This window comes from Caloenas nicobarica, chromosome 3 (genome assembly GCF_036013445.1).
Source record: "Caloenas nicobarica isolate bCalNic1 chromosome 3, bCalNic1.hap1, whole genome shotgun sequence".
Taxonomy (NCBI): domain Eukaryota; kingdom Metazoa; phylum Chordata; class Aves; order Columbiformes; family Columbidae; genus Caloenas; species Caloenas nicobarica.
In genome coordinates, this window is record NC_088247.1 from 26,767,091 (window position 1) to 26,792,911 (window position 25,821).

At 40.9% G+C, this 25,821-nt stretch overlaps 1 protein-coding gene and 1 pseudogene across 23 annotated transcripts in view; both read right to left on the minus strand.

Annotated features, from left to right (window-relative positions):
* DST (dystonin) overlaps positions 1-25,821 on the minus strand; it is a 307,703-nt gene that overhangs the window by 59,866 nt on the left and 222,016 nt on the right. For all 23 annotated transcript variants that reach the window (XM_065632833.1, XM_065632844.1, XM_065632843.1 and 20 more), the window contains 10 exons: positions 24,143-24,342; positions 22,171-22,666; positions 19,818-21,292; positions 7,415-7,576; positions 6,115-6,285; positions 4,853-5,019; positions 2,534-2,693; positions 1,955-2,281; positions 1,704-1,788; positions 326-567 (listed from right to left, as the gene is read on the minus strand). In XM_065632833.1, the coding sequence (XP_065488905.1) occupies positions 326-567; positions 1,704-1,788; positions 1,955-2,281; positions 2,534-2,693; positions 4,853-5,019; positions 6,115-6,285; positions 7,415-7,576; positions 19,818-21,292; positions 22,171-22,666; positions 24,143-24,342 (3,485 nt within the window). The remainder of the gene's footprint in view (positions 1-325; positions 568-1,703; positions 1,789-1,954; positions 2,282-2,533; positions 2,694-4,852; positions 5,020-6,114; positions 6,286-7,414; positions 7,577-19,817; positions 21,293-22,170; positions 22,667-24,142; positions 24,343-25,821) is intronic.
* On the minus strand, positions 13,932-17,776 carry LOC135987441 (inositol polyphosphate 5-phosphatase OCRL-like; annotated as a pseudogene).

A 25,821-nucleotide genomic window follows, 5' to 3' on the forward strand; every position in this document is an offset into this window, starting at 1 on the left:
CTTTACAGGATTTTATCCATGTCACAACTAAAGAACCAAAATAACTTTGTTTGACAATCTAAGAGTTTTCCCAGGATTAGGTAGCTGCTTAAATAAAAAGGAAATGTTGTGCTTCTCTTGTGCTAAAAATAAACCTCAGCCCAATTTCATAAGTGATTTTAACAGATGACTCTGGAAAGTGAGTTTGATTCTTAACTACTGTTACATTTAGTCAAACGATCTGATGTCAAAATTAGTTATCCACAAAACATCTTCATGCCAAACAGAAGTTCACAAAAACCCTAGCTGAATCATACAGCAATAATTCACAGGTTCTAAAACCTACTTTTTGTCTTTCTTGTACTTGGCTTAACTCTTCACCCGTTGGTAAATGAGTTTCGTAGGACAGTAACTCCACCTCCACTTCGTCAAGCCATTTGCAGAGCTGCTCGTGAGTTGAGTGCAGTTGACCTGCAAGCTGCAGAGCCTGCTCTAAGGTCTTGGATACATCAGAACACAATTTTGTAATGTCTTTGTATCTTGCTTTAATGCCTTCCAATTTATCTTGAATTATTACAACTTCATCACCTAAAATATCAGAAGAATGTTGTTTCCTGTGATCACAAATATTTGCAAGCAAAAAAAACCCCCCAAATCCCAACCCCCACCTATTAAAGAAATCTCAGTATTTATTTATAAAACAACTCAAACAAGTTGACAGGGTCAATCCTCAACTGTTGTAAATTATCTTGCCATCACTAAAGTCCACAGAGCTCCGAAGTTTACCTCAGCTCAGGATCTGTCCTTCTGTCTTTCTTCTGCTTTACTGAATTATTAGAAAGTAAGAACTCAGATCCAATATTTAATACAAACTTTCTTTAAAAAAAAAATCCACCCTTATATTCACAATGCTTATTTTACAGTCTAAAAAGAACAATTCTAGAAGGGTTATTGAAAATGTGAAAAAAAGAAAAAAAAAAAATCAATAAAACACTAACTAGATTTTCAAGTCCAGCAATATTTGACATCACTGTACACCCTCTTTACTATCAATTTGAAATACAACTCAAAAGGCTAAAATAAAAACAACCTACTGAAATTTATCAGCGTATATTCAGACGTCATAGACTATGCATAATGTCCAAGTTTGGAACAGAAAAGGATACCCCCTGCCCCCAACCGTATGTGTGTCTTAAAGAGTTCAAGAACTTTACAAGTACTGGAAAATCCGGACAGATGTTGGTCTACAGAACAGACACGTTGTGTACAACTGGAATGCAACTTTTCCCACAGTGTTAGCTCCAGTGGCCGAAGCTTTTCTCTCGCAGTAAAAGGTAGTCTGATCTCTCGCTCATCTGTGGATGCCTGCGGGGAATTGACTGCGTCCACTGCCAAACAGGCCTCCATTATGAGTAATGGCCAGAGCTTGCTATTAGGAATGGAATGTAGGTTCACTAAAATAATTTTCCACTAAAAATAATAAAGGATTCAAGGGCCAAATTCTCTCCAGGCAAAAAAAGACTTTTTCTCACTTATATTAACAGTAAAACTGGCACAAAACCATAACCTACCTTGACCTCAAACCTTCATTAAAATAAACAACTACGACTGCTTTAACCAGCAAATATAGACTGATATTTACAAGTTCCACTTTAATTTGCTCATAAGCACCTAAAGTGCAAGAAAAAAATCCTGATGAATCATAGTTTTATATAAGCTCTCACCTGTTGTTTGCTTGAGAAGCTCTAAACCATTTTGTATAGCCAAATCAACATTTTGTTTTCTAAGAAGAATCTCTTCCTGAAGATCCTAAGAGAAAAGGCCACTTGTGTTAGCAGACGTAGAAATTACATTATTTTTATTTGGAATGATTGCCATTTTAAACAAACTTTATTAATGAAAAATAAATGAAGTATGGAAATATAAATCAAACTCAAAAATGAATTAAATAATAAATGAATAGAAATGAAAATACCAGTAGTTCAGAGTGCTGTTTCTCAAGCAATTCTGTGTTGCAATCTTGGACTGACAATTTGCTCAGTTTATCATGGACTTCATTCAGCCAGTTCATCAGTTCAACTTCATCCTCCCCAAAAATCTGAGCATTGCTGTAAGCTTGCTGGAGAAGTTCAGACCTGCTGTTGCTCTTCTCTTGAATCTCAATGTATCGGGCCTGAGAAGAATCTAGCTTTTCCTGCACCATATCTTTATCTTCCCTGGAGCTCATAGTCTTTAGAGTCTGACCAGTGCTAACGGCCTGATGTAAACTCTTACTGTGAGCTAGGACATCATCTTCTAGGGCCTATATTTTTTTTAAATAATGAAGAATAATGGAAAAGAAAATCAGAAAAACATAAAAGCAATGTAAGTGGAACTCAACAAAAACTGAATGAAAAAGGACATGTTGCCAACACAAATACATAAAATTCAAATTACAGAAAAAAAATGCAGTATGGTAAACCATAGGTATATCGCAACAGCTTTGTCAGTTGTGTTGTACTTTACAGAGCGTCTACAAAGAATGACACAAGCAAGTGTATGGGTTGTATCTTACTTTATGCTGAGCAATTTGCTGCTCCAGTTTGGAGGCCTGTGTTCCAATGGGTTCTGCATTTGCGAGCCTCTTCTCTGTGGCGGTCAGCCACTCCACCAGTGGCTCCAGAGCTTCATGGAACTGCTGCGCTACCACTGAGATGCCTTCCAATTGACGGTTCCTGTCAACATGCCAAGAGAAAGGTTACTTTTGTAATGAAGCAAGTGTGAACCAGTAAAAAAAAAAAAAAATTAAAAAAAAAATCCTTGAATACTTTTCGAAAAAAAGAAATAATTCTGTCTTACTGTAGGAACCAGTCATCAAATGAAATAGAAATGTATCTATGATACTCAATCACAATCAAGGTAAAAATACTTTTAAAACCTCCAAAGTTGTTTGAAAGTCTTTTAGCCAATATGCAAGTTTTGCAAACAAAAATAATATTACCTTATTCATACACTTTTTGCTGAAAGCATTCTAGCACTCAATTCAGCAAAACATTCTTTTATACCCAATTTGTATTGTTCTCAATTTTCTAGCTGTCTTTAAGTATAAAGTTACATTCCCTTGACTATTATACACGTTAAAGTTGGGCAAAGGCTCTACTGAACCAGAACATGTTGTCATGCTTCCTCAGCATTGTAAAATATCTTTAAACATTTGCTCAATGATGTGAACAGAACTCCTTGACTGTACTTTTGCATATCTTGTTCCGGATAAAAGCTTTCAATGAAGTTAGTGAGACAATGTTAATAAAGCACAGAGACTTGACCTCCAAAATAAAAAAGCAGTATATGAAACATTTCTGTTTCAGATTATTACATTTCAGAGAAGGCTCTTGATGACAGCAACCACTGCTGAACAAATATCACTCAAACAGACTTTTAAGAGAGATTTGCCCTACATGAAAAACATCACAATATTGTCTCTCAAATGAGGATCTAATTCCAGATAAAAGCTATGTTTATACGCGATTCCCAAGGCTTATAAACAAGGTAGACTTGACACAGCCACAGAACACTCAGTGAAGTACTCTGCATAGTTTTCAAAATCACCCTCAAATCTCTTCATTTCTAGAGACTGGTCAAGGAAAAATGGAGAAAAGCTTGCAGCTAATAGATGGCCTGGGAAAAGTTGCCATTTGATTTTTAATTAAATATCACCAGCCTGAGAGAATAATATTAAATTAAACATGACATCAACATTTACCCCAGGTAATGAGTCAGATTTCTTCAATTAAGAAGAAAAAAAAAAAAAAAAAAAGGAAATAATGGTCTATTAATGGTTGACTCTAATGAAATAATTGTATTATCAGTATGAGGTAACAAAAGAGGTTCTGAGTAAAGGAACTAGAGAGGCGCTACCACAAGGACTAAAAGACAAAAGAGGTGAGTTCAATGCTACCCTAAGCTCCCAAATCTCAACACGTGCATTTACTCTTCATTGCAAAGCTTTGCTGTTCACTGAAATTCCTTTTCTTCAACTTTCCAAGTACTTTCTTGCTCTCAATAATATGTCTTTTTCAGGCCACCTCTTGTGCACACTCTTCTCTCTACTCTGAACAAGGCCATCCTTTTCCAAATCCCCACCCAGAAAACATGTTCAGCCACCCTTTCGACACAGATTTCTTCAAAGGCACTTTACAGTTCATAACTTCCCAGGTATTTTACACCTCGACAACAACTCGTAAATCTATGTGTGTGTGTATACACAGATACTGTGTGCATGTTTTTTGTTTTGTTTTTTAATTGGAACTTGAATTGGACTGCAATGTCTTTAAGAAACAGTGTTTTCTGTGTTGCTGGAATATATCTACATATTTGGACGGTGCTTTTTCTTCTTGAGAACCAATAGAGCTCAGCACCTTGCATAAGTACATCAGCAACTGACAGTATGAGGATCTCCAAGTTGTAGAAACAAATTATATGGATAACACCAAACAGAAAAAGAGAAGAGCAGCTGAATGCCCCCTCATTATTATTAGTTAAGTGTAAAATTTGCACTTGATTCTATGCAAAACAGGTTCGTACATCAAGAAACTTGCATTCTAATGAACTAACAGAGTTAAAATATTCAGAAGATACATATACAATTAATCCTAGCAGATTGTAGCATTTTAGGCTAAACTTTTAAAAAAAATTTTTGGTCTGTTCAAATCACTTCTCTCCGCTTTTGCTTCAGAGGACCTACTATATTAACATCAAGGCATGATAATGTAATGTAATAACAAGAATGATAGTAATTACAAGATTTCACACTACAGAGTTCCACATCCTGCTTCTAATCATCTATCACATGCTACATCTGTATTTTTCAAATCTATGAAAGAATTTCAAATACCTTGCTTCAGCTTTACTGAGCAATGCATCCCATCGACTATCCAGGAAACTCAACTGTTTCAAGATTTTCACTCTATCGGCAGGTTCTGCTGACTCTGCAATTTTCTCCCCTTCACGTTTGATTACCTCAACAGTAGGCTTGCGGTCATCCAGCAGCCTCTGGAGAAGCTACAGAGAAAGCAACCAGGCATTAGGTTATTAATAAACACTGTAATAACACAAGTGTGAAAACACAAGGAGCTAGACTTCTTGAAAACCTGCTAAAGCAAAAAGAAGTAAAAAGCAGTGCCTATATTGTGACGAAAGTGTGAATAATGCTAATCAAAAAGAGACACGCACATCAACCCCTCCCCCCAACATATGCTCATTTTCTTTTCTCAAGTGTTTTGCTATGGACAGCAGTTTCACCAAGCCCAACCAGCCATTCTGATATTTATAGAGACAGGAAAATAGATGTAAACACTCTTGCATAATTGACTAATCACTTGTTTGAGATACAACTGACTTCACTGACCTAGTCTAGTAAATTAACTTCTCCATGAAGAATAACACACCTCTGTCTAAAATCCTCCCTTCCTCCATTCTCTGATTGCCTTTGGTAACATTAACATTTTGGCTCTGCAGATATTCCAACATCACAACCTGTATTGACCATAACCTTATATTAAATCTCTGGGTGGCAGTGGGTCACACAGCATGGACTGTATGTTTCATGAGCTACATTATGGTTCTTTCTTCTATAATCATTATGAAAATTTGCGGAAGTTGACAACACCGATAGCACTTCTACATTAGCGCAGGCCATTTCCCAACAGCATTCCAACTAATTACCAACAACAATCAGATTACAATTAGGATCGAGAACCAAGTATTTAAATCCATAATCTACAATTCAATTTACTTTGGAATTATTACGATGAAAATTTACTAGTTTTCATCTTCTACTTTCCAAAGGGTCAAACGCTGTTTTTATGCTTTCTCTTTTTCCAATGGACCTCTAAAAATTCTTTCCAGATAGTGTTAATAATTCTAACCAGAGCTCAGGTTGCACAGTGTCACTCTTTGTCTTATGTCCCAGAAGACGAGCATCTCTGCCAATCCCGGACAGATTCTTCAATATCGAACAGATGACTGCTTTAAACACCTCAGCACACTTCAATGTAATATAATAAACTTGAACAGATTTTATGCTTTGCCAAAGACGGGGAAATTATTCTCATTGATCCAGTGGAAGGAGAGATTTTCTGAATGCATCTCACTTACTTTCTGTTCTTGTATTTGGGCCTTCACGACTTTGAATTCAGCAGATGGCGGTTTCTGATTAGCCACAAGGTCTTCTGTATCAATGAGCCAGCTAAGCAGAGATTCAAGGGCATCCTGAAACCTCCCACAGTGAAGGAGGGCCTCCTGCAGCTGTGCAGCACGCTGGGCAACCTGGAAACAAGTACAGGATTGGACTGTGCTCACCTTTTCTTTTTATTTCTGTGAAATAAGTAGCCAAAAACTGTAGAACATCTGGCAATGTCACTAACAAGTACTCTCATTTTCCTAGCTATTCATAAAAGCCCTATGGCACAATTTAGCATTAATCTCTTGGGGCTACAGATATGCAATGAAGAGGTAGACTGCCAGTAAATCAGACTGCTCTAGTAGTCCTTTGCTAGAGATACTCCTGTTTTATATAACTGCAGTATTATGAAACATACTGACAGGACATGTATGTTTCAGGCAGTCTTTATTTTCCTTATAGAAAGACCAAGCCAGAAACCCAAAGCAGCAACTCTTAATGAGAGGCAATAATCCCTTCAAAGGAAAGAAGGAATAGGAAAGGAAAAGGCCAATAGGTGAACCACAGGTGTCTGTGGTTCTGCTGCATCACTCCTTCAGGAAGACAGACCAGGGGAAAATAAGCACTGGTTTTACTTCCCACCCTTGCCATTTTCCAGCAGCATCCACCACTGGAAGAGAACTCTTCAAAAGCAAAGAAAAACATCTACGGCCAGTTTCCCAAGGCAGTGGTACCTTCCAATGTCTCAAGCAACACAATCCTTAGGGGGCTATAAAGGGAAAGTGCTGCTGTGCACTGCGCAGGTACAACAGTGCACTGCCCTGTGCAGTGCACAAGTACAACAGTGTTCATGAATGAACACAACAGAGTGAAAAAATGTGTAAAAACTGAAGAAGAACTACTTGAAAGCGGCTGGCTACAAATGACATAGCTACCTTTCCCATGAATGCGTCACAATTTCAACCTCTTTGATTGGGTTACCAGAATTCCCTGTTCTGCTTAAGCAGGAAGGAGCACATAGTCCTAGAGGAGTCTTTCCTGAGTAAAGTCCAGGACAGACCTACAGAAAGTCTGACAAAACCTCATAAATCATAGTAATACCTCTGGCTATAACTGATATAAATCTTATCCTCAGAATTACCAAAGTGATTGTGTAAAGTAATATAATTCATATTCTTAGTGAATGTTTAATTTCCTGTATTTTGAAAGACGTCAGCAAGTCAATAATCAAAAAGTAGAGCACAACAAAAGCAGAATAGTATACAAAATAATAACCTTCTTATTAAGAGTCTTCCATCGGGTGTTGACATCTTCAAGGTCATGTTCGAGGTTTTCTGTGTTGGTAGTTTTAGCAGCACTTTGAATAAGGCCTTGACCCAACCAATTTACCTCCTGTTGTTTTACTTGAAGGGGTTCAATTTCTTCTTTCTGGAATACCTGCAGTTGAAATACAAGACACTCATAAAACATTTTATCTTCTGACATAAAATGCATCTGGTGGTTACACCACAGCACACAACAACAAGAACAAAAAGCTGAAAATTGGTGTCTAGAAGAAAGGAAACCACTCCTCACCAACACACTCCTAAAAAAAATAATAATAATAATCTGAACAGAACAGACTCAATCTAAATGCAATACATCACAGAGGGAAAACTACATACATTTCTGTGAGTAGTTTTAGACAGGAAGGAAAGGGAGAGAGAGAAAAGAGGGGAAATTTTTGAGAAAAAAAAATTAAGAAAAAAAAGACAGAATTTCCTATAGAGGAAAAATCTCAAGACTGGAGAAACTCATCTGTTTACTTATCTATCTACAAAATCTACCAAAAACTGGCGCAGAAGGATTGTTAAGCTTCATCAAATAAACAAGCACACACACACCAAGAGACACAACCGGGCATTTTTTTTCCAAATTAGGATAAAAGCAAAAGTTTTAAGTTAAAGAACCAGTGAAGGAAGAGATATTTTAAGGTAGTTTTTAGGAGAATATAATGGTAGCAAGCGAGGAGGAGGCACTACAGATGCCGCTGAAACAGTATCCCAGCGAATGCCCAGGAGAATGGGTTTTCATTCAGAGGGATATTCTTGCAAATTGCCCGGGCTTTGACGGTACCCAAACAGCAGTTTGAGCAGTTTTCTGTTTGCTTTATTTTACTCTTTCAGGTATTTAAGCTTTTCAGAGCCAGATTATTACCATTAGCAACAGCAATGTAAATCTCCATTTGTATTCAACTGCATTAGGCTGCACTGACACCAATATCAATGAGATCAGAAAATGGCCCGAAGCCCCTGAATTAATCACACAGGCCAGTGAAAAATAACCAATGAATAAACAATGCTAAAGAATGCTCAACTTTTGACCCTAAGTCCTTCTATTTCTATAGCAGCATTCAGCTATTCAAAGAAACCTTTCTCAGCACCCCGGAAAGCCGGGATCACTTGGAACACACCAGCGACTCCTCCTTTGCACCGAACACAGTGTGGCAAGTGAGCGCTTGGACAGCAGCAGAGCTCAGGTGGCTGACCACGCTTCCACCAGATTGACAAGTCAATCTACAAGCTAGAGCAACTGCACTAAACACAAGAGGTAAAACAAATTAAGCACCCTTAAGAATTTTGTTCCTACGGATAGAGAAACCTGGAAACTGTAGGACTGAAAAGAGTTGCACCGAAAGAGTGCAACCAGCTGGCTGCTCCCAGAAAAAGGAAAACACTTGTGTTTTTCTTGACTGTAGGGTAGGGAGGAGGCAGAATAACATTTCCACACAGAATCAATAACAAATTCTTCTTTTATGTTCCATAAAGCCTCATCTTTTGAGAGCAACGTCCTACCACAGGAAGGACTGATCTCCATAATCTGCCCTTTAAAAGCGTGTGCATGCTTTGCAGAGAGAAGCTTAAAATAAATTACAATTATCGTTGAGGCCAAAGTTTACCAGAACAACTTAGCAACAAAGCTTGAAGTATCTCAGATTTCAACCAGAGTGGGAAGAAAAAAATTACAGACCCGACACAAACACCCTTTCCTTATTACAAAGCTTCGCTTTTTACTCTCTTACCTCATTCACCACGCGCAAAGCGCTGCAAGATCCTGCGCTTGTAAAATACTACTGTAACGTCAGATCTGCCTTCTGGCACGCAAATGCAAAAGGCAGCTTTCAGAAGAGGCGGTGAGCCTTTAATCTGCCTGCTTTGGAAACCACAATGATCTGATTTTGCTGCTTATACCTTGATGAGCAAGGCTACACGGGCTGCAGCTGCCCTCGAATGGCGCGGCCTGTGACCGCATTCCCTGCAAAAACCCAGCACCGACGCGGGTGCATGGGGGAGACGCTCCCGTCGGGAGTAACAGGCACCAGCTGGGCAATACAGAACGCTGCCCCGCACAGCTGGAACTGATCAGCCCTCTCAGAATTTGCCCCCCACTCATTTTCTGAACTGACCATCTCACCTATTTTGGACATCCCACATGTGCAAACGACACTGATTACTGCAGCAGCTGAATTAATTAAAAAATGACATTTTTGCGACCGCAGCAAAACTTAAAAAAAGCTTTAAACAAACACCTTTAAAGTTGTGTTACAATTATTTCCCAAATCTATAGATTTTTTTCTTTTTAATTACCTTGTTAGACAATAGGCCATTGCAGACTGTATCCAAGGTTTCTTGGATGCCGGTAGTCCAGATATTGCCTTTACTTCTCCCTGGGACAGCTTTTGGACAGTTTACAGTACTATCTAGCTCAAGCTGTTCAACAGAAAATGGCATTTCATTTGAGCCTGTACATGCTATGCTGGATTCCTCTGTATCAGATAAAATCTCATATTTTGCTAAATCCAAGTCACTAGCATTTACAGCAACATTTGCATAATAAACATCTATGTGATGATGTGCATCATGCACATAATCCTCCTCTACTGCTATAACTCGTGTTTGAATTTTTTCATGAACTTCATATGCATTTTCCACTTCATTTTTGCGGAGGGAAATACTTCTTTCATCACTTTGAAGAGGATTTTCATGTAACAGAGTTTTCTCTTTGAAACCTTCTAAGTGAGAGTGTTTCCCACCCATCTCTTCCTGATCACTCTCACATGTCTGTACATTACTTTGTCTTACTTTTCCAGAGGGTAAAATGTCATGCAAAGTCAATCTGCAGCTTTCTTTGACAGGGACACTACTGCTTGCAAGCAGTGGGGTTTGCTGCTCTCTGCAAATCGCTGGGAAATAGGGTCTGAACTGACCTACTGCATGGATATCTTCTGCAGAAGATAAACTTTGTATTTGAGCTTGCTCCCCTGCTAACAGTGTGTCCTGTTTTTCTTCCCTTTCTGCTGGAGGGCTGCATAAACCAGAATCATCCTCTTCCGAGGTAAGAGAATTGGTACCCCATTTGCATTTGCCCGATCTAGCCGTATCTGACATATCAGCAGTTTCATTAAAGGAGGATTCGCTTTTATTCGTGTAATCCGAAAAGTTGGGCGGAACAAACATTCTCCACGATCGCCGATGCTCTTTCTTCTCTGTGTGAGACTTTGCTTTGGGTAACCCAGCTGACCGAATTATATCGCTGTTCAGTTTCAGAGCATCAAAGATCATTTTTTCATCTAACTTGTTAGCATCACGGCTTCGTAGCTCAAAAACACTGGAAGAAGTAAGGGCACCATTGGAGCACAAAGTGCTGATGTCCAGTGTTCTGTGACTGTAAGGTAAGGTCCGGTCTGTGAAATGCCTCGAGGAGAGGCTGCCCTTGGAGCCCGAATCGATCTGTTCATTCAGCCGCACAGTGTCATAGATGGATCTCTGGGGAACGTAGCAGTCCTCAATATTTAGATCTTCATCTTCTTCCCCTTTCCCAACACAAGGAGGATTCTGTCGTAGACAGTCTGGCCTGCTAAGTGGCTTCCCCATCCTGAAAGTATTCGCACAAGTACACCACTATACCTCTGTTTTCATGGATACAGGAGAAACATTCAAAAAACACTAGCACTCTGAAGAATTACAGTAAACTTGCCCTTAGCATAAGATGCATAGATACAAAATATACATCATAACTTATGAGGTGGCTGAGGTCATTCATAATCAGTGCGTCGGTTCAAATGCAGCTTTACCTGGACGTGAGGTTTCCCCCCCTCCCCAAAATACAAAGTGCTTCAGTAAGAAAGTAACAAAAATCTTCCAATGTCACAGAAAAGCAAAGTATAGCAAAACCCAGCAGTGGCTCAAATATTTCAAACACTCCACAGAAGGCTTCATTTATTTTTTCGGGTCAGAATCTTTTTTTGAAATCTCCCAAATAAGCCTTCCAAACGAACAAGCACTACAGAAGGCTGGACATTATCTTCTGTAGGTGATGGCTTAACTGTAATCCATTTAACCGGTTTGCAGAGTCCCATCTCCTTTATAAATATAACATGGTGTGGCAGCTTAAAAAGACGGAATCCACAGTGGCTGTGTACGGTCCAGACCAAGGCACAGAGAAACTCTTGGGGGGAGGGAAATAAGTTAGATCCAGAGCAGTAAGACTAATAAACCAGCCCTTTACTTTTTTGGCAGTAGCTATAAATAACCTTGATCCGAAAGGCAGCTTATCCTCCTCTTGTACCAGGCTTGTCCGTGGTGCCTCCACAAGTTCCACAGGAAAGCATCCCTTTCGAGCAGCCAAGCCAACGCGTCCTTGGAGCAGACAGTGGGAAAACAAGCGTTTTAGGCCGATTCTCCCAATACCATCCCGGCGAGCTGTGTAAGGCAACTGCAGAGCAGAGCGAGCGCGGCACGTCCCCCCGAAGGCACGGCAGGTTTACATTCAGCAGGTCCCGACTACAAGCCGCGGTCCGTGGGCTGCCCTCCCTCCTTCCTCCTCTTTTCTGAAGCGCAGCTGCGAGGAAGGAGGCGAGGCAGGGAGGGAGGGAAACCCCTCTCAGGGAGCGCCGGCGCGCACCGCCCGCCCGGCCCGCCCCGCTCCCCCGCGGGCCGGCGCTGCCCTCCCAGCGCCGAGCTCTGAGGAACGCCCCGCTCCGCTCTTCAGGCAACATCTGCTGCCGGCGCAGCCGCTCCCGCAGCGCCGCTCCGGGGGCTCCCCCGCTGCCTCCTCAGCGCCGCCCGCGCCCTCAGTGCTGGCGCAGGTTGCGCCGGTGCAGTGCGGCGGGGGCGGGCGGGGGCGGGCGGGGACCCGCCGCACGCCTCAGGCCGGCCGCCGGCGCTGGGGAGGCGGCTGAGGCGGGAGCGCGGCGCCCGGGGCCGGGACTGCCCCGGCGAGGTGAGGCGACAGCGCTCCCGCCGGCTCTTTCCTGGGAGAAGCTCTGGCCAGGGCACGCATTGCTTTTAACCACCGCCCGCACGCAGCACCCCGTCTGGTAAAGCTCTGCTTTACATGGACGCTTCCGCACAAAAGTTCAATTGAAAGTACATCTGTGTATTGTTTTTAAAAACCCCAAACTCGTCTTTAGTGATTAGGTCTTGGAGCAGTGACATTTTACTCTGTTTGACAGGCAAGGAGAGACAGGGAGTCCGATTTTGATTCTCTTGGTTCTCACCTCCTGGCTCTGAGGCAATGGCTCACGGAGGAACACAGCCACCCCCTCCCACTGGAACAAGCGTTAAAATGTTGGGAGAAAAAAGTATCGATATTTGGAAAACTTTTTTTTTTTTTTTCTCTCCCACGGGACTTAGACTTAAGGACAAAAGCAGCCTAGCAGGACAAAGGCTCAGGTTTTGGACATTTACGTCTTTTAAATACTGTTCAGCACTTTGCACCTACGCTTCTAGTTCATCCTCACGTAGATGAAGGGTTGGGAGGCTCCCTGGTACCTCCCCAACACTACGGAGAAGCTGTCCTGACCAAACTGCAGCTGCACCACAGAAACCATACCCTGAGTGACCAGAGACCCGCACGGCTTGTGTGACAGCAGCCATCAGTCACAGTGACAATTCAGACCTCAGTGTAAGGACAGCATATGGCAATTAGTGCTAAAACTTAACACACAGCATTAACTGCCATCAGCTGGAGCTTTCTGAGTTAAGCAACAAGCAGGATACACTGTATGCAAGAAATACACGACACTTCTTGTTCATTTATTTACTTGATATACAATCAGCTACACATCACAGAATGTCCTGAGTTGGAAAGGACCCACAAGGATCATTGAGTCCAACTCCATATAATGATCCTTTCACAAGTTCACCTATGGAAACCTTTTTATGACACTTACTTCCTCTAGATGGTCAAGTTCGACCGTCTTCTTGACACTCCAGCAGGGCCAGGGCTGACCCACCAGGGTCGAGCTGAGGACTTCACTAAACCATCCAAATGGTAGTAGTGAGGGGTGGTGCGTACAAAGGGCAGGGACTTAACGCGAGCTTATGACCCAAAGTTACTGGGAATTCCTCATTCACAGGGAACCCCATCACTAACAGGGTTCAATGGGCCAGAGAAGGGCAGGCACAAGCTGAGCCACTCAGTGTAGCACGCGTGCAGCCCCGGACATCCAGGGGCATCACAGACCTGTTATTGCTCAGTCCCGGGTGGCTGAACACTGCTTGTCCCTCTAAGAAGTTGGATGCCAACAGCCCGGGGTCACGTAACTAGCTCACATGCCAGAGTCTCATTTGTTACTGGAATTAACCAGAGAAATCACTCCACCAACTAAGAACGGCCATGTGCCACCACCCAAAAAAAGAGGGGAACACATCTCTTCCAACTATACACACGGCACTTCTGGAGCTGTCAGAGGCCCAGCGTCAGTGCAAGGCTGGCAGCACGAGCCTCAGTTTTGGCACGCAGGCAGGAGTCATTCCTCATCCCCAGCAAGCAGGAGGCTGTAGAGGAAGATGATGGCATGCTGGTGGTCCTGCTGAGTCTGCCGTGCCACCAGGTTGGGTGGAAGGCACAGGAGGAAGCAGGAGAACTGGGTGGCGATCATGGCGACACTGACATTGTTGTCTTCTGAGTATTTGAGTAGCTCTCAGAGGAATTACATTAGGTACTGGAACATGCTGCAATGGCAACGAGGCAGCTGAAAGATCACCTGGTGGCACAGCCAGCTGTTGTGCAACCAGGTGAGGCACCACTGATACAGCTTGTAGCAGATCACTGGCTCTGGCAGGGCCTTGAGGAAGATGAGGAACACTTCAGCCACAGAGTGGTTACTGCCCAGGATTGTCTTGGGGATACTGGTGTCCAGGCAGTCAATTATTTGCTCCAACTCTTCTTGGATGCCTGGAGCCTGGAACAGGTCCTCCTGGTGGCATGCGTGCTTGAACAAGTGGTTCACCGAGAGCCAGATCTCCTTTGGCACCTGCAGTGGCATCCAGCTTGCATCCTCACTGTCCAGGGAGCCCATCTGCAGAATTGATTTCTCCTTTTCTAAGCAGCTTTCTTCTCCCAGGTCAATGAGTTTGGTGACTGGAACTTCTCAGATCAGTCATCTCATTTGGCATAAGGCCTCCAGGAAGGTGCCAAAGCAGCTGGGCAGGTAGGTCCCACTGATAGTAAGGAAATAGTCCTTCCCTCGGTCCAAGTGAAGTACAAGAATATCCTCAATTGTATCCTCACCAGAGTTCAGAAGGGTTACTGAGTCCTTACTGACATACATGTCCAGGGAGATGTCTGTGCTCTCGTCTGGCTCCAAGTAATCTTCACAAGGCTCAGCCTGAAGCCATGGCTTACAGTAGTGGCTTATCATTGAGCTTTGGGATGAAGGAGAAGTGGCAGGTGACCTGCCTGTGATCTCGTGATCTTGAACTTCTGCAGCTGACAGAAATTCACATTCTCAAACTCAGATTCTCTCCTGCTTAGCTCCAAGTGAAGGAAGAAAGTCATTCTCCATTCTGTCCACCATGCAAACAACATCTTCAAACAACTTCAGATACTTCTGCTCATCCACAACCTTTACCCTGATGTGGAAAAGTGTACTGACTGGCTTTTTGTCACTAGTCTTCAGGTCCATACGGCTGCAATATCTATATGTGGGGATGAATTTAATCTCTCGGTGAAACCTGCAAATGCTTTCTTATGAGTGCGCTGAATATTCAGCTGGTCATGTCAGCAATTTCTGAAGCTCATTCTTACTGATAAGGTTTTTCACTTCACTGGCATCAGGGAGACAAAGCCTGTAGTTCAAGTCTCCTAGCCAGATGACATCGTGTTTCATGATGTTAAGCTGAGGTAGACTATCATCAGGGGTTACAAAACTAATCTGAGCACAGATATCCTTATACTCCTGGTTTCGCCGCTCAAAGTCCTCCACGTGAGCAGCAAGGTGTGAACTGACAATGCACAAAGTCGCATTGTGGAACACAAACCCCACGGCCATACCGCCCTTGTTGCCCATCTTCCCCACAATTCCTGTGCCCACAGACTTTGTCGTGATCTCTCTGATATTGCTCGGCTGATCCTTCTTAGCCAATATTAGCAACATCATCCCAACTAGACGGACCATTTGCAGTTTCTTACACTTAGCCTGAGGGTGCATGGACTTCTCCACAGCAGCCAACCATTCTTGCTCCTTTGCAGAATCAAAGCACTAAATACCTCAGCATCAAAATATTAAAGTCATGCGACACAAATTCTCTTTTCCTTTTCTCTGGTGAGCAGCCGTAACATTAAAATTGTGCCAAACAGACACTCACCTCTTGATTCTATAGCTGAGAATATATACTATAATGGTAAAGAAGAGAAAAGCATTTTTTGGCATACTGTCATCTGTGGTTATTCTCACCCAGAACACCCACAAATAGATCCTTACTGAATTCAAACAGTGCTGCACCATTTTGTAGAGGAAGCATAACTGAAATTGGTCTGTATTTGTTCAACAGCAAAATGATTTTTATTAACATTTTAAACATATTTAGCATTTTTCACTATATCTGTTGAAGATTTTCATATGATGCATCCGTCACTTTCAAATACAATATCTGAAAAAAAAGTTTAAACACTTGCTTATTTTACCTTTGCTTTTCAACACTTCCAGTTTCTTACTGAGCACAAAGAGAAACCTCTGATGATTCTTTCAACATTATCTGCCTTCAAAGTGAAAATCAGAGGACAGACACCCGCTACACAACTAACATAAGCCAATTAAAATCTTAGTTCAAGCTCATTGGCAGGAACACTCAGGCTAGCTAAAAATTCCTATAAAGTCCAATTAGAAGGCAACCACTAACGACTACATCTACTTTTGTTCCAAAAATAAAAGCAAAAATCAAATGAACCATACATGTACTGATGAAATCTGTAACAGTGCCATGTCAGTTTTACTAGGAATAATGCCTTTTAATGGCAGTACAAAGAATTGTGCAAAGGTTTCCAGAAGTAAAATAATTAACTTCTGGGGTTTTTCTTTCTCTATTTCAGAGAGAAACTAGCTGCAAGTACTGCTCCTACCATGAACAACCCAGCACTGTGTGGCTACCCAAACCCAGGGCGTTCGGTTCAGCCCATTTGCACAATTCTTTTGTGTTCTGCTCTTGAAGAATGGTGGCGGACTCAGTGTACCTCAACAGACCTAATTCACTGAAATTTCCTTTTAGTACCAATGTACACATTGGGTACAGACTTTGGGGAAAACTGTCTAACAAAGCTGAGTTAATTAGTAATTGATTTTGTGTGGTTTATATTAATTGAGACAAATTCATCATTTGATTATACTTCCTGGAGTACTCTGTGAAGCAAGTGTCATGGTTCTACTTTCAAATGAACTCCACTGGAGATTTTCATTTACGGAAAGCAAACTTTATATCTGCATTGTAAACAGATATAGTTTAACACTGACAATGAATACTTTCAATTTAATACTCTATACTGACTGGAATAAGTAGATTACAAAGCAGGAATATAAACAAAGAAGTTTCTATATGTATATATAGAGATATAAAAATACAACTCAAAGCCTGTTTTTGTTTTTTTTTTAAATAACTATGCATTTTAATGTAATGCCAAAAAGACACATAAAGCTCTAACTCTTTGTAACATAAAAACTGGTGAAACCACAAAAACCACCTCTGGCCCATTACAGGAGATCCTTCCCTGAAGACTGAAGATTTCATGGGAATACATCTATCTACCAAAGAACAACTCTTTTGCTTTGCTTTTGAGGAACAGAAGCTGATTGCACTTGACCACAGAAGTTAAAGCCATAAGGAGCTGGACTGTGGTTTTGTGGCCACAGCCACATTTTCAGATTGTGTGTGTTTGTGTACGTGCACAAACGTGAGCAAATACACTGCGAGTGGAGCAGGATCTGGGGGAGTCAATTTCCCCACAGTTTGCTGCCTCGGGTAAAACTGCTCTCTGGAAGAGTAAAGAGTATGAACAGGTACATTTCCAGCTGTAATTTTGCTGTGCTCCAGTAGCACTCACACCGAGTATCAGGAGAGTAATCATTGATCCTGATCCTCCTGCTATCAGTGTCCCTTTGTGACCTACCACCCTCACCTAGTAAAATTTCCCATTCTGGTCTTTCTACTTCCTTCCTTCAGAGGCTCCCCACCCTGCTGCTTTATTCCTGCATTTGCTCTTCACTTACTTAAACAATCCCTTCACCTTTTCATCATTTTTCACTTCATGTTTAATGGTATTGTGTTTTTGCTCATAAGCAAAAGCATGGCCTGAACTAGTTGCTTCAAGCGAACACATTTCTAAGCTTACAAACATCTAACATAAATACAGTCCTGGAGCAGCCTTCTGGATATAGACATGGTACCATCACTGTTCTCCTTTACACCTCTGCAGGTTTTTTGGTCTTTTGACCATACAAGCTCTTTGGCTGCAGGGACACTCTCCCCACAGGTCTGCACAGACCAAGGAAGGCTCTCATTCCCAAATTGTGCAGCTGGTGTGTCTTGTCTGATGCCCTGACGAAGCACAACACTGAGACAATGCACAGGGAACTCAGTTCTTCTGTCTGCTCATCAGGCTATTTCCCCCTAAAAGCGTTGTTCTTTGTAGCCATAAATAGATAAATAAATGCACATAGATAGCAGCAAAGACTTAAAGCTGCATCTAATGTTTGAAAATGCAAGAAATGCAGCAAAATCAGAGATCACAAATGGGCTACAACTGAAATCCTGTACAGTCAGCATAAGCAAGAGCAATCACAGCAGCAGCTTTTGCTATCTTCCAATATCCAAAGTGTTTTTCTAACCATATACAAAGAAAAGCCATTTGTTTCTCTTTTAAATTGAGATAGACTTGTTAGGACAGACTGGCCTACAATTTTAATCCTCTCAGTCTAATGGAATCTCCTCATAATGTAACTATTTGTTCAATATTTTTGTCTCTATTTATGCATTCTGAAAGATCATCAAAACTCACAGTCACTTGCATCCAAAATTCCCACATTAAAGTTTGAGTTTAGTTTCCCTTTCTAATATGGTTTAGTTTAAACAAGCGAAACGCACCCTCTGTTGGGCCAAGCCTGTAATGACGTTTTTCCAAGGTGATCTTTTTAATAGCATGGTTTATCAAATCCTGTTATGAAGGTTTATTTCTATGATTAACTGCGAACTAACGTACAAGTCATACAAACATTTGACTCAAAATTAGACTGAAATGAAACCAAAGCAGCACAGAATATCCAGTGCTACTATAGAGCCATTAGATTTATGATCTTTTTCAAACACTGCTTACACCTGTAAGATTTATATATATTTCCACTGAGCACTGAAAATTCGTTATTGTAGCCTAAAACAAGCAAATATCTGTACTTTATTTCAACACCAAAGCACAATTAACACTTGCTATCACTGTAATGCATTTTTTTGAGCTGGGCAAGGATTGGTAACTGGCATATTAAAAAAGCTACGCATAGAAGCACCAAAGTGTGTTTTGGATAAGGATGATACAGATATATTCCCAACATAAAAGGGGGCTTATTTTACCCGATTTCTTCTTCCTAGGATGTTTCTAGGTAAGAGTGGGATTCAGTGAGGTAAAACTGGCCAGTGCATTAGAACAGAAAACAGCAAAAGGTAAGGTCTTAAACCTACATATGCTGAAGCCTATACCCACGTGAAAAAAACTGAACTACTCAGATGAGCAAAGTGAACATGGGTCAGTATGTGAACACTGGAGTCTAAAACTCACACCACAGTGAAGAAGAAAGTTTGTGTAACACATGGACATTGACACAGAGATAATACACAGTTCTCAAAAACAGAAAAGGTAGAGGGATCGCATAAGGAAACAAGATCATAGAATCATAGAATGTTAGGGATTGGAAGGGACCTCAAAAGATCATCTAGTCCAATCCCCCCGCTGGGACAGGAACACCCAGATGAGGTTACACAGGAAGGTGTCCAGGCGGGTTTTGAATGTCTCCAGAGAAAGGAGACTCCACAACCCCACTGGGCGGCCTGTTCCAGTGTCCTGTTGCCCTCACTGAGAAGAAGTTTCTTCTCATATTTAAGTGGATGGTGAAGAGGGAACTGGGGTGCAGTAATTGTGAGCAGGGATGCAAATTTACTCATGTCTGCCAAGCTGCAGCCAAGGAAAGCCTCTCTGGAGCATGAGACGACATCCCATTTAAAACAGATAAAAAGCACAAAGGTAGAACTGACTGCCGTGAAACAAGACTCCTCCAAGGTCAGCAATTAATGAATCCCTTTCACAACGATATTTAATAAAATTGCAGTGTGGTAATAAAATACTTTATGTAGCAAGAAAGGACTCTTCCTACCTTGAATGTATCCAGCTGCTGATTAATAGTCTCTGTTTCCATTCCAACAGGACCTTGTGACTCTTCATGTTCTTCGGCTCTCCCAAGCAGACTGGAAAATTCTTTCAGCTTACTGTAAAACTCCTCAACACGGCTAATAGTACTCTCCACTTGATCTTCCCTGGCTTTTGCTCTGTCTAGTAGCTTGTTGCACTGTTTATTTAAAGCTTCCAAGTCTCTTTTTATCCCAACAAGATCAGGAGAAGCTTCAGCTTCTGTGGCTAGCATCATTTTACAGTTTTTATTAGCATTTTCATTATTCATTATAAGATCCTCCAGCTTTTTCAGGAAACATTTAATGTCCTCTCTCTGTGATTGCAATACCTTGAGATCTCTCCCCACTGGAGCCATGCTATCAAGTTCATCATCGAACTCTGCAAACTGAGAGAACATCTCTCGGATGCTGTTTTGGAAATGGCCGATTCCCTGAAGTTTTGTCTCTAAGAAGGAGCATCTGTCTTCAACCTGCTGGTTCACTGCAGTGTATTCTTGCTCCAAAGATTCAGCTTGGAGCAAAAGGTCAGAAACACCTGCTGAATCAGAAGCCTCTACCACCAGATCTTGGGCAAGCTTTTTTGCTAAATCAACATGAGGCTTTAAAGCCTGCAAGGCTTTCTGCTGGGCCTGCATCATCGTCAGGTGTTTGCTACTGAATGACTGAGGTCCAAGTGAGTCGTGAGCTTCCAGATGCTCTTTGGTACTTTTAAGCTGTTTTTCAGTTTCCCTGGTTGATTCCTGAAATTCTTTCAGCCTTTGTGCCATATTTTCCAAGCACTCTCTCTTCTTATGTAGCTGTTCTGTAACCACATTCACTTTCTGATTCAGCACCTTAGTTTCTTCTTGAACTATTTCTTTATCTGTTTGACTTGCACTGAGCAAACTTTCAGCGGTATTATTTAATAGCTCCACTATCCCATGGTGTTTATCCAGGTCCTTCTGCCAGGCCCTCACCTGAACAATAGAATTCTCTATTTCAACAGGGTTTATGCCAACTTTTAATTCACACAGGTTGCTTTGACACTTCTCTATCCACGGCTGCAGGTTTTCTACATGCTGTTTGTATTTGAGGGCTTTCTCCAGACAATCTGTTAATTTATCTTGCCTTTCTTTTACCTGATTATTCATTTCATCCCAGTTACTTCTGAGTGTGGCAATTTGGGATTGTAGTGCTGCTTTGTCAGCTCCTTGAGTCTTCTGTAAGATACTTTCTCCTTCTGCAACAATTCTTTCATATGAACTAATCTGATCAGTCATGGTCTTCTTAAAATCTTTCTGTTCTTCAATTAGTGAGTGCAAGACATCAAGTTTGGCTGATACAGGACGAGCCTGGTTCAGCTCTTCTTTCTTTTTGCCTAGCCAAGTCTGGAAGTCCTTAGACATTTGCTGGAACTGATGAGAAGTGGCATAGACTGACTGAAGCTGCTGAACATGGTTATCTACAAAAGAGAAGACAACACAGAGGCTCATTATCAGAACCTGCTAGTATTCGGTGAAGAAATAATAATAATATTGATTGTATTATGAATGATCATTAATGTAAGGAAAGCTGTTCCTTACAATGAAGGCAGTTGGACATGAATCAAATGAAGGGAGCTTACCCAAACTGTGCCTACATGAACCCCATTGAGGCAGATTTTGTGGGCAAAATACACATAGTCATGTTTCATAATCTTACAAAGTGTAAGCACAGGAATATTAAGTAATCTAGCCTAGCAGTGTCTAACTCATGACATGCAGGCAATATGTGTTCTTCGGGAGATCCTTCGAAGTTTCTGGAGACCAGAGGAAATAAAAAAGCTAAAACTGAGGCTGTTAGGGCAAACAAAGTATGATATTGCTTGCAATGTATTACTTGCTCAGTTCTGTTCTTCATAGGGTAATGGAAGGCTGCAGGCTACCAGCCCCCTTCTGTCACAGGCAGTTTTATACAATTACCACTGCGTTTTACCAAGCCATTAACTGGTGCTTGCCTAAAAATTACAATTTTGAGTTACACTCTGCACCTATGTACTTAGGTAGCTCAATGAACAGCATCCTCTTTTAGTATTCTAATTCAGTGAAGAGGCACCTGAAGCAGCCCTGCTGTTGTGCTTCAAATTGTCTCCCAAACTGTTCACTAGAGATCCCAAGTATTGTTTTTACCTTTTCAAGGTATGGGGACTCCCTTAAATTCTAATGCACAACTGCTTGGGAGTTGGACTGGATAGAGAGCTGGCATGAGGCTCGGCTCACTCAACATGTCTATAAAGGCAAATGACACTACCATGCTCTACTTTATGCCTTAGCTACTATTTTTCTTTAAATAAATACTAACCTGATTTTTGCTCAATATCCTTAAACGATTTTAAGATGCCATCTAACTGTCTTGTAAGTTCTGCTTTCAAATACTCTTCTTCAACCAGTGCTGACAGCTCTTCACAAAGAGCTTGAGCTGCATTTATGTTCTTCATTTCCTGTTCTATTTCCTCCTTCATTTCTCGAGCAATTTCCAGTTGTTGTTTCACAGCATCAGGTTGTGTACTCACAGCCAGGCTGCTGCTCATTTTGCTATCCAAGGCGCTTAATTTATCAGACAGACTTCTGAGCAGACTTTGATACTCTGTGCTTTTTACAATGGCTTGGTCAATTCGGTCACATCTGTTCCTCAGCTGGCCAGTTAGACTGTCCCATTTTTGTGCCACGGCTGCCAGTTGCTCTTTTACAATTTCATGGGAGGGTGGATGTTCACCAGGTCTCTTCAGAATCCCTTCACCAGCCATAGTTAACTGCTCATATTGTGGTTTTCTAGTGTCAAACTCTTGGAGCAGAATCTAGAAAGAAAGAAAATTTTTAAAGCCATTTACCTCGTGAAAAAAAAAAGCAAAGCGCTTCTGACAAAAATCATGTAGAATTTGTTGTAGTTAAGTTCTCTTATTGAGTAATCAATCTCAGAGCTTAAAAGCCAGTGAAATAATTGCATCTTCTACTCTTCTAAACTGTGCTGTTTCCAACTGTTTACATCAAAGAACAAGAAAAAATGAGGTTAATTTACACTTCATCTAATTGAAATTCAATCAGCAGATACAAATAAACAATGGATCCTGTTAATACTACAGTAATTAAGTAACCATACCAAGTAAAATAATCACTGTTTAGTTTCAAGCAGTGTCTTCTTTCCTAGACAGTTTCGGTAAGTATCTTAAGACAGCACTTCAAAGAAGGTATATTCTGACATAATCTTGCAGTGTATTATTAGAGCAGAGAGAATATTTGGATATTTCACAAAATGACAGAATGTGTACTGTAAAACCTTTAAAGTTTATATCACTGATTGCCAGGTTGTTTGTTTTTTTGGTTTGTTTTTTTTTTGTTTCGTTTTTTTTGACAGTCACAGTGCTTGCAGAAGAAGGGACAAATATAATGGTTTTACTTTACAGAACATTCCAAACCCTTTCTTTTTAAGTCAGTTAGGTTTAACTTTTAAGGACTGTTAAGTAATACATTATAGTCTTACGCCAGCTGTCTAGATTTTTGAAGCACTTACAAACCAATATTAAGGCATTTTCACATAGTACTACAACATAGCTTGTGTTTTAAACACTTCATTTTAATCAATATTGATATGCCAGCTTTAATAATATTTTTGCAAAATAATAGTTATTTCTCATCACAGTTTAAAATAACTGGCAGCAATAGAAATGTTTGAAATTAAAATTTCTAGTTTCTGCAACTTTGTCTGATTTAACTTTTGTTTCTTTTGGCTGCAGTTTGCTGTACTTCTGCAAGTAAACTACTCCACCTTTTCATTGGACGTTTTCTTCCGTCTTCCACACTATTGGCCCCATATCTATTCACAGTACTGCATTTCACTTGCCTTCATATTTTTATTATTATGGTACAGTCAAGTGAATAAAATCTCTAAAAGGTAGTTCTACAGCATAGACTGTACATGAGGACTGACCCTAAAATGTTACATACACACTCAAATTAATAAAACTTCAAAAGAACATTTTCATTCAAATACAGAGAAACCACAGTGTGGTCAAGACAAATAAACAAAATGTATCAGAGGATCAGTATCTCCTCAACATTTTTTTTCCTTTAGCTGTTCTGGTCTCTCTTCACTCTTACGAACATTTTTTCTTGTAATTACCATAGTCAAGTATGACTTAAGCTGATATTTGCTGAGAACAAATGTAATGGCACATACTAACTGTGCTGTACTCTATCTAGAGGTAATATAGTATTCGCCAATAGCAAAAAAGCAGAAGAAACTTAAATCAATAATGCACATGGGCATGACTCACCTGAACCTGTTGCTTTTGCGTATTCAGCATATTAGGATCAATCGATAGCGGTCCCAGCACGCTGACCATTAGCTCCTTCTCTACAAGCCAGTGCTTTAGCTGAGCTTCTGCTGTCTGGAACTGGGTCAGGTAATTCGAAGACTCCTCCAGTTTTTGTTGTCTCTCAGATGTAACTTGATTGAGCTCTTTCCATTTGGAATCTAACAATGATAATGTTAACGTATTGCATGCACGTTCTAGCAGATGGATTGTCAGACAGCAGACTATATATGAAACATAAACAGAGCTCTCTAATAGGGCTTCTTGCTGATTAACTCCAGATGCCTTACTGCAGTGACTCGGCAAATACATCTTTTAACAGTCAAATCCATAGATACTTGGATGAAGGTCTGCAGGTCAGCACAGCCACGTCCAGAATTTTTAGAGAAATGTATATATAACATGTAATAGCATTGGAGTAGAATATTACTAAATGAAATACCACCAAATTTAGGCTCTGGTCTCTAATGAAATAAAAGCCAAAGGGTTGTACTCAAGTAATAACTCAGGTGCCTGATTTAGATAGACAAATCTTCCTGCTTATTCAGTAAAAAAGAACAGATACCTTTCCAAGGGTGTGCAGAGGCCCTAATTTAAGCTTCTACTCTGAACAGCCCTCTGAAGGAGCAAACCTCTTTCAAATGTCTGTATTAGGAGCCTGTGGAGACTAACTGCCTCATTTAGACATCTAAACCAGGCACCTAATGACAGGCAACAAGAACACTTCTGCACATGGGTATTTCAAAAGTGCAGCGTGAGCTCAGGTTCACACCTAGGCCAACCTATAGTATCTTCTACTTGCAGTAAGCGCTTCCAGAGCAGCCATTGAGTCTTAAACTCTTGTAGCCTCCCCCCGCTTCCCTCTGCGATACTGTCAGTCCTCACTCAGCCAGCTCTGATATTTTGCTAACTCTCTTTGCCCCCGAGTTTCATCCATGTTTTTTCAATTTCTTCTGCCACTTCACTGTCTTTGACCTCTGCTCATTCTGTGTTAATTCCCTCTCAACGCTACTCAAGTTCTCTTGGAGACCTTACCTTTCAGAGTTTCACTTACAAACGGGACAGCTCAGAAAAATTCTCAGCTTTAAAATTACTGCTGATGTAGTTACAGAAATACCTATCGGTATGAAACAAGACTGACCTATGATTGATTTAAAATATGACAAACCTAAGAAGAATTTTTAAAAGCTAATGACAATTATGCACTGCAGTATCTCAAAATCTATTGTCCAAATATGGTCATTTCCAATTTTTTTTGGCAAAATCTATGGAATCAGTTTTAGAAAATGACAAAAGACCACCAAAACCACAAAATAACAAAACCCACTAGTGCATGGGAAAAAAACATGCACAAGAGCATTACCAGCAACTCATATTAAACTAGAATTCATATTCTTCATATTAAATTAGAATTAACTTAATTTGTTATATTTTGTAAGAACAACAACATATGTATCTGGAGTAGTAGCTGATCAATCAAGTTTTAGCTGCACACCGTTTAAAAAGACAAAGCCCTCTCAGACGGGGAGTCAAGCTATAGCCTCTCTCAATTGCACTGATACGAATTCAAAGCTCATGGACATCAGTGGAATTACTCCAGATCTACTCTCCTGTAAAAGGGGTTACTTCCACAGAATTTA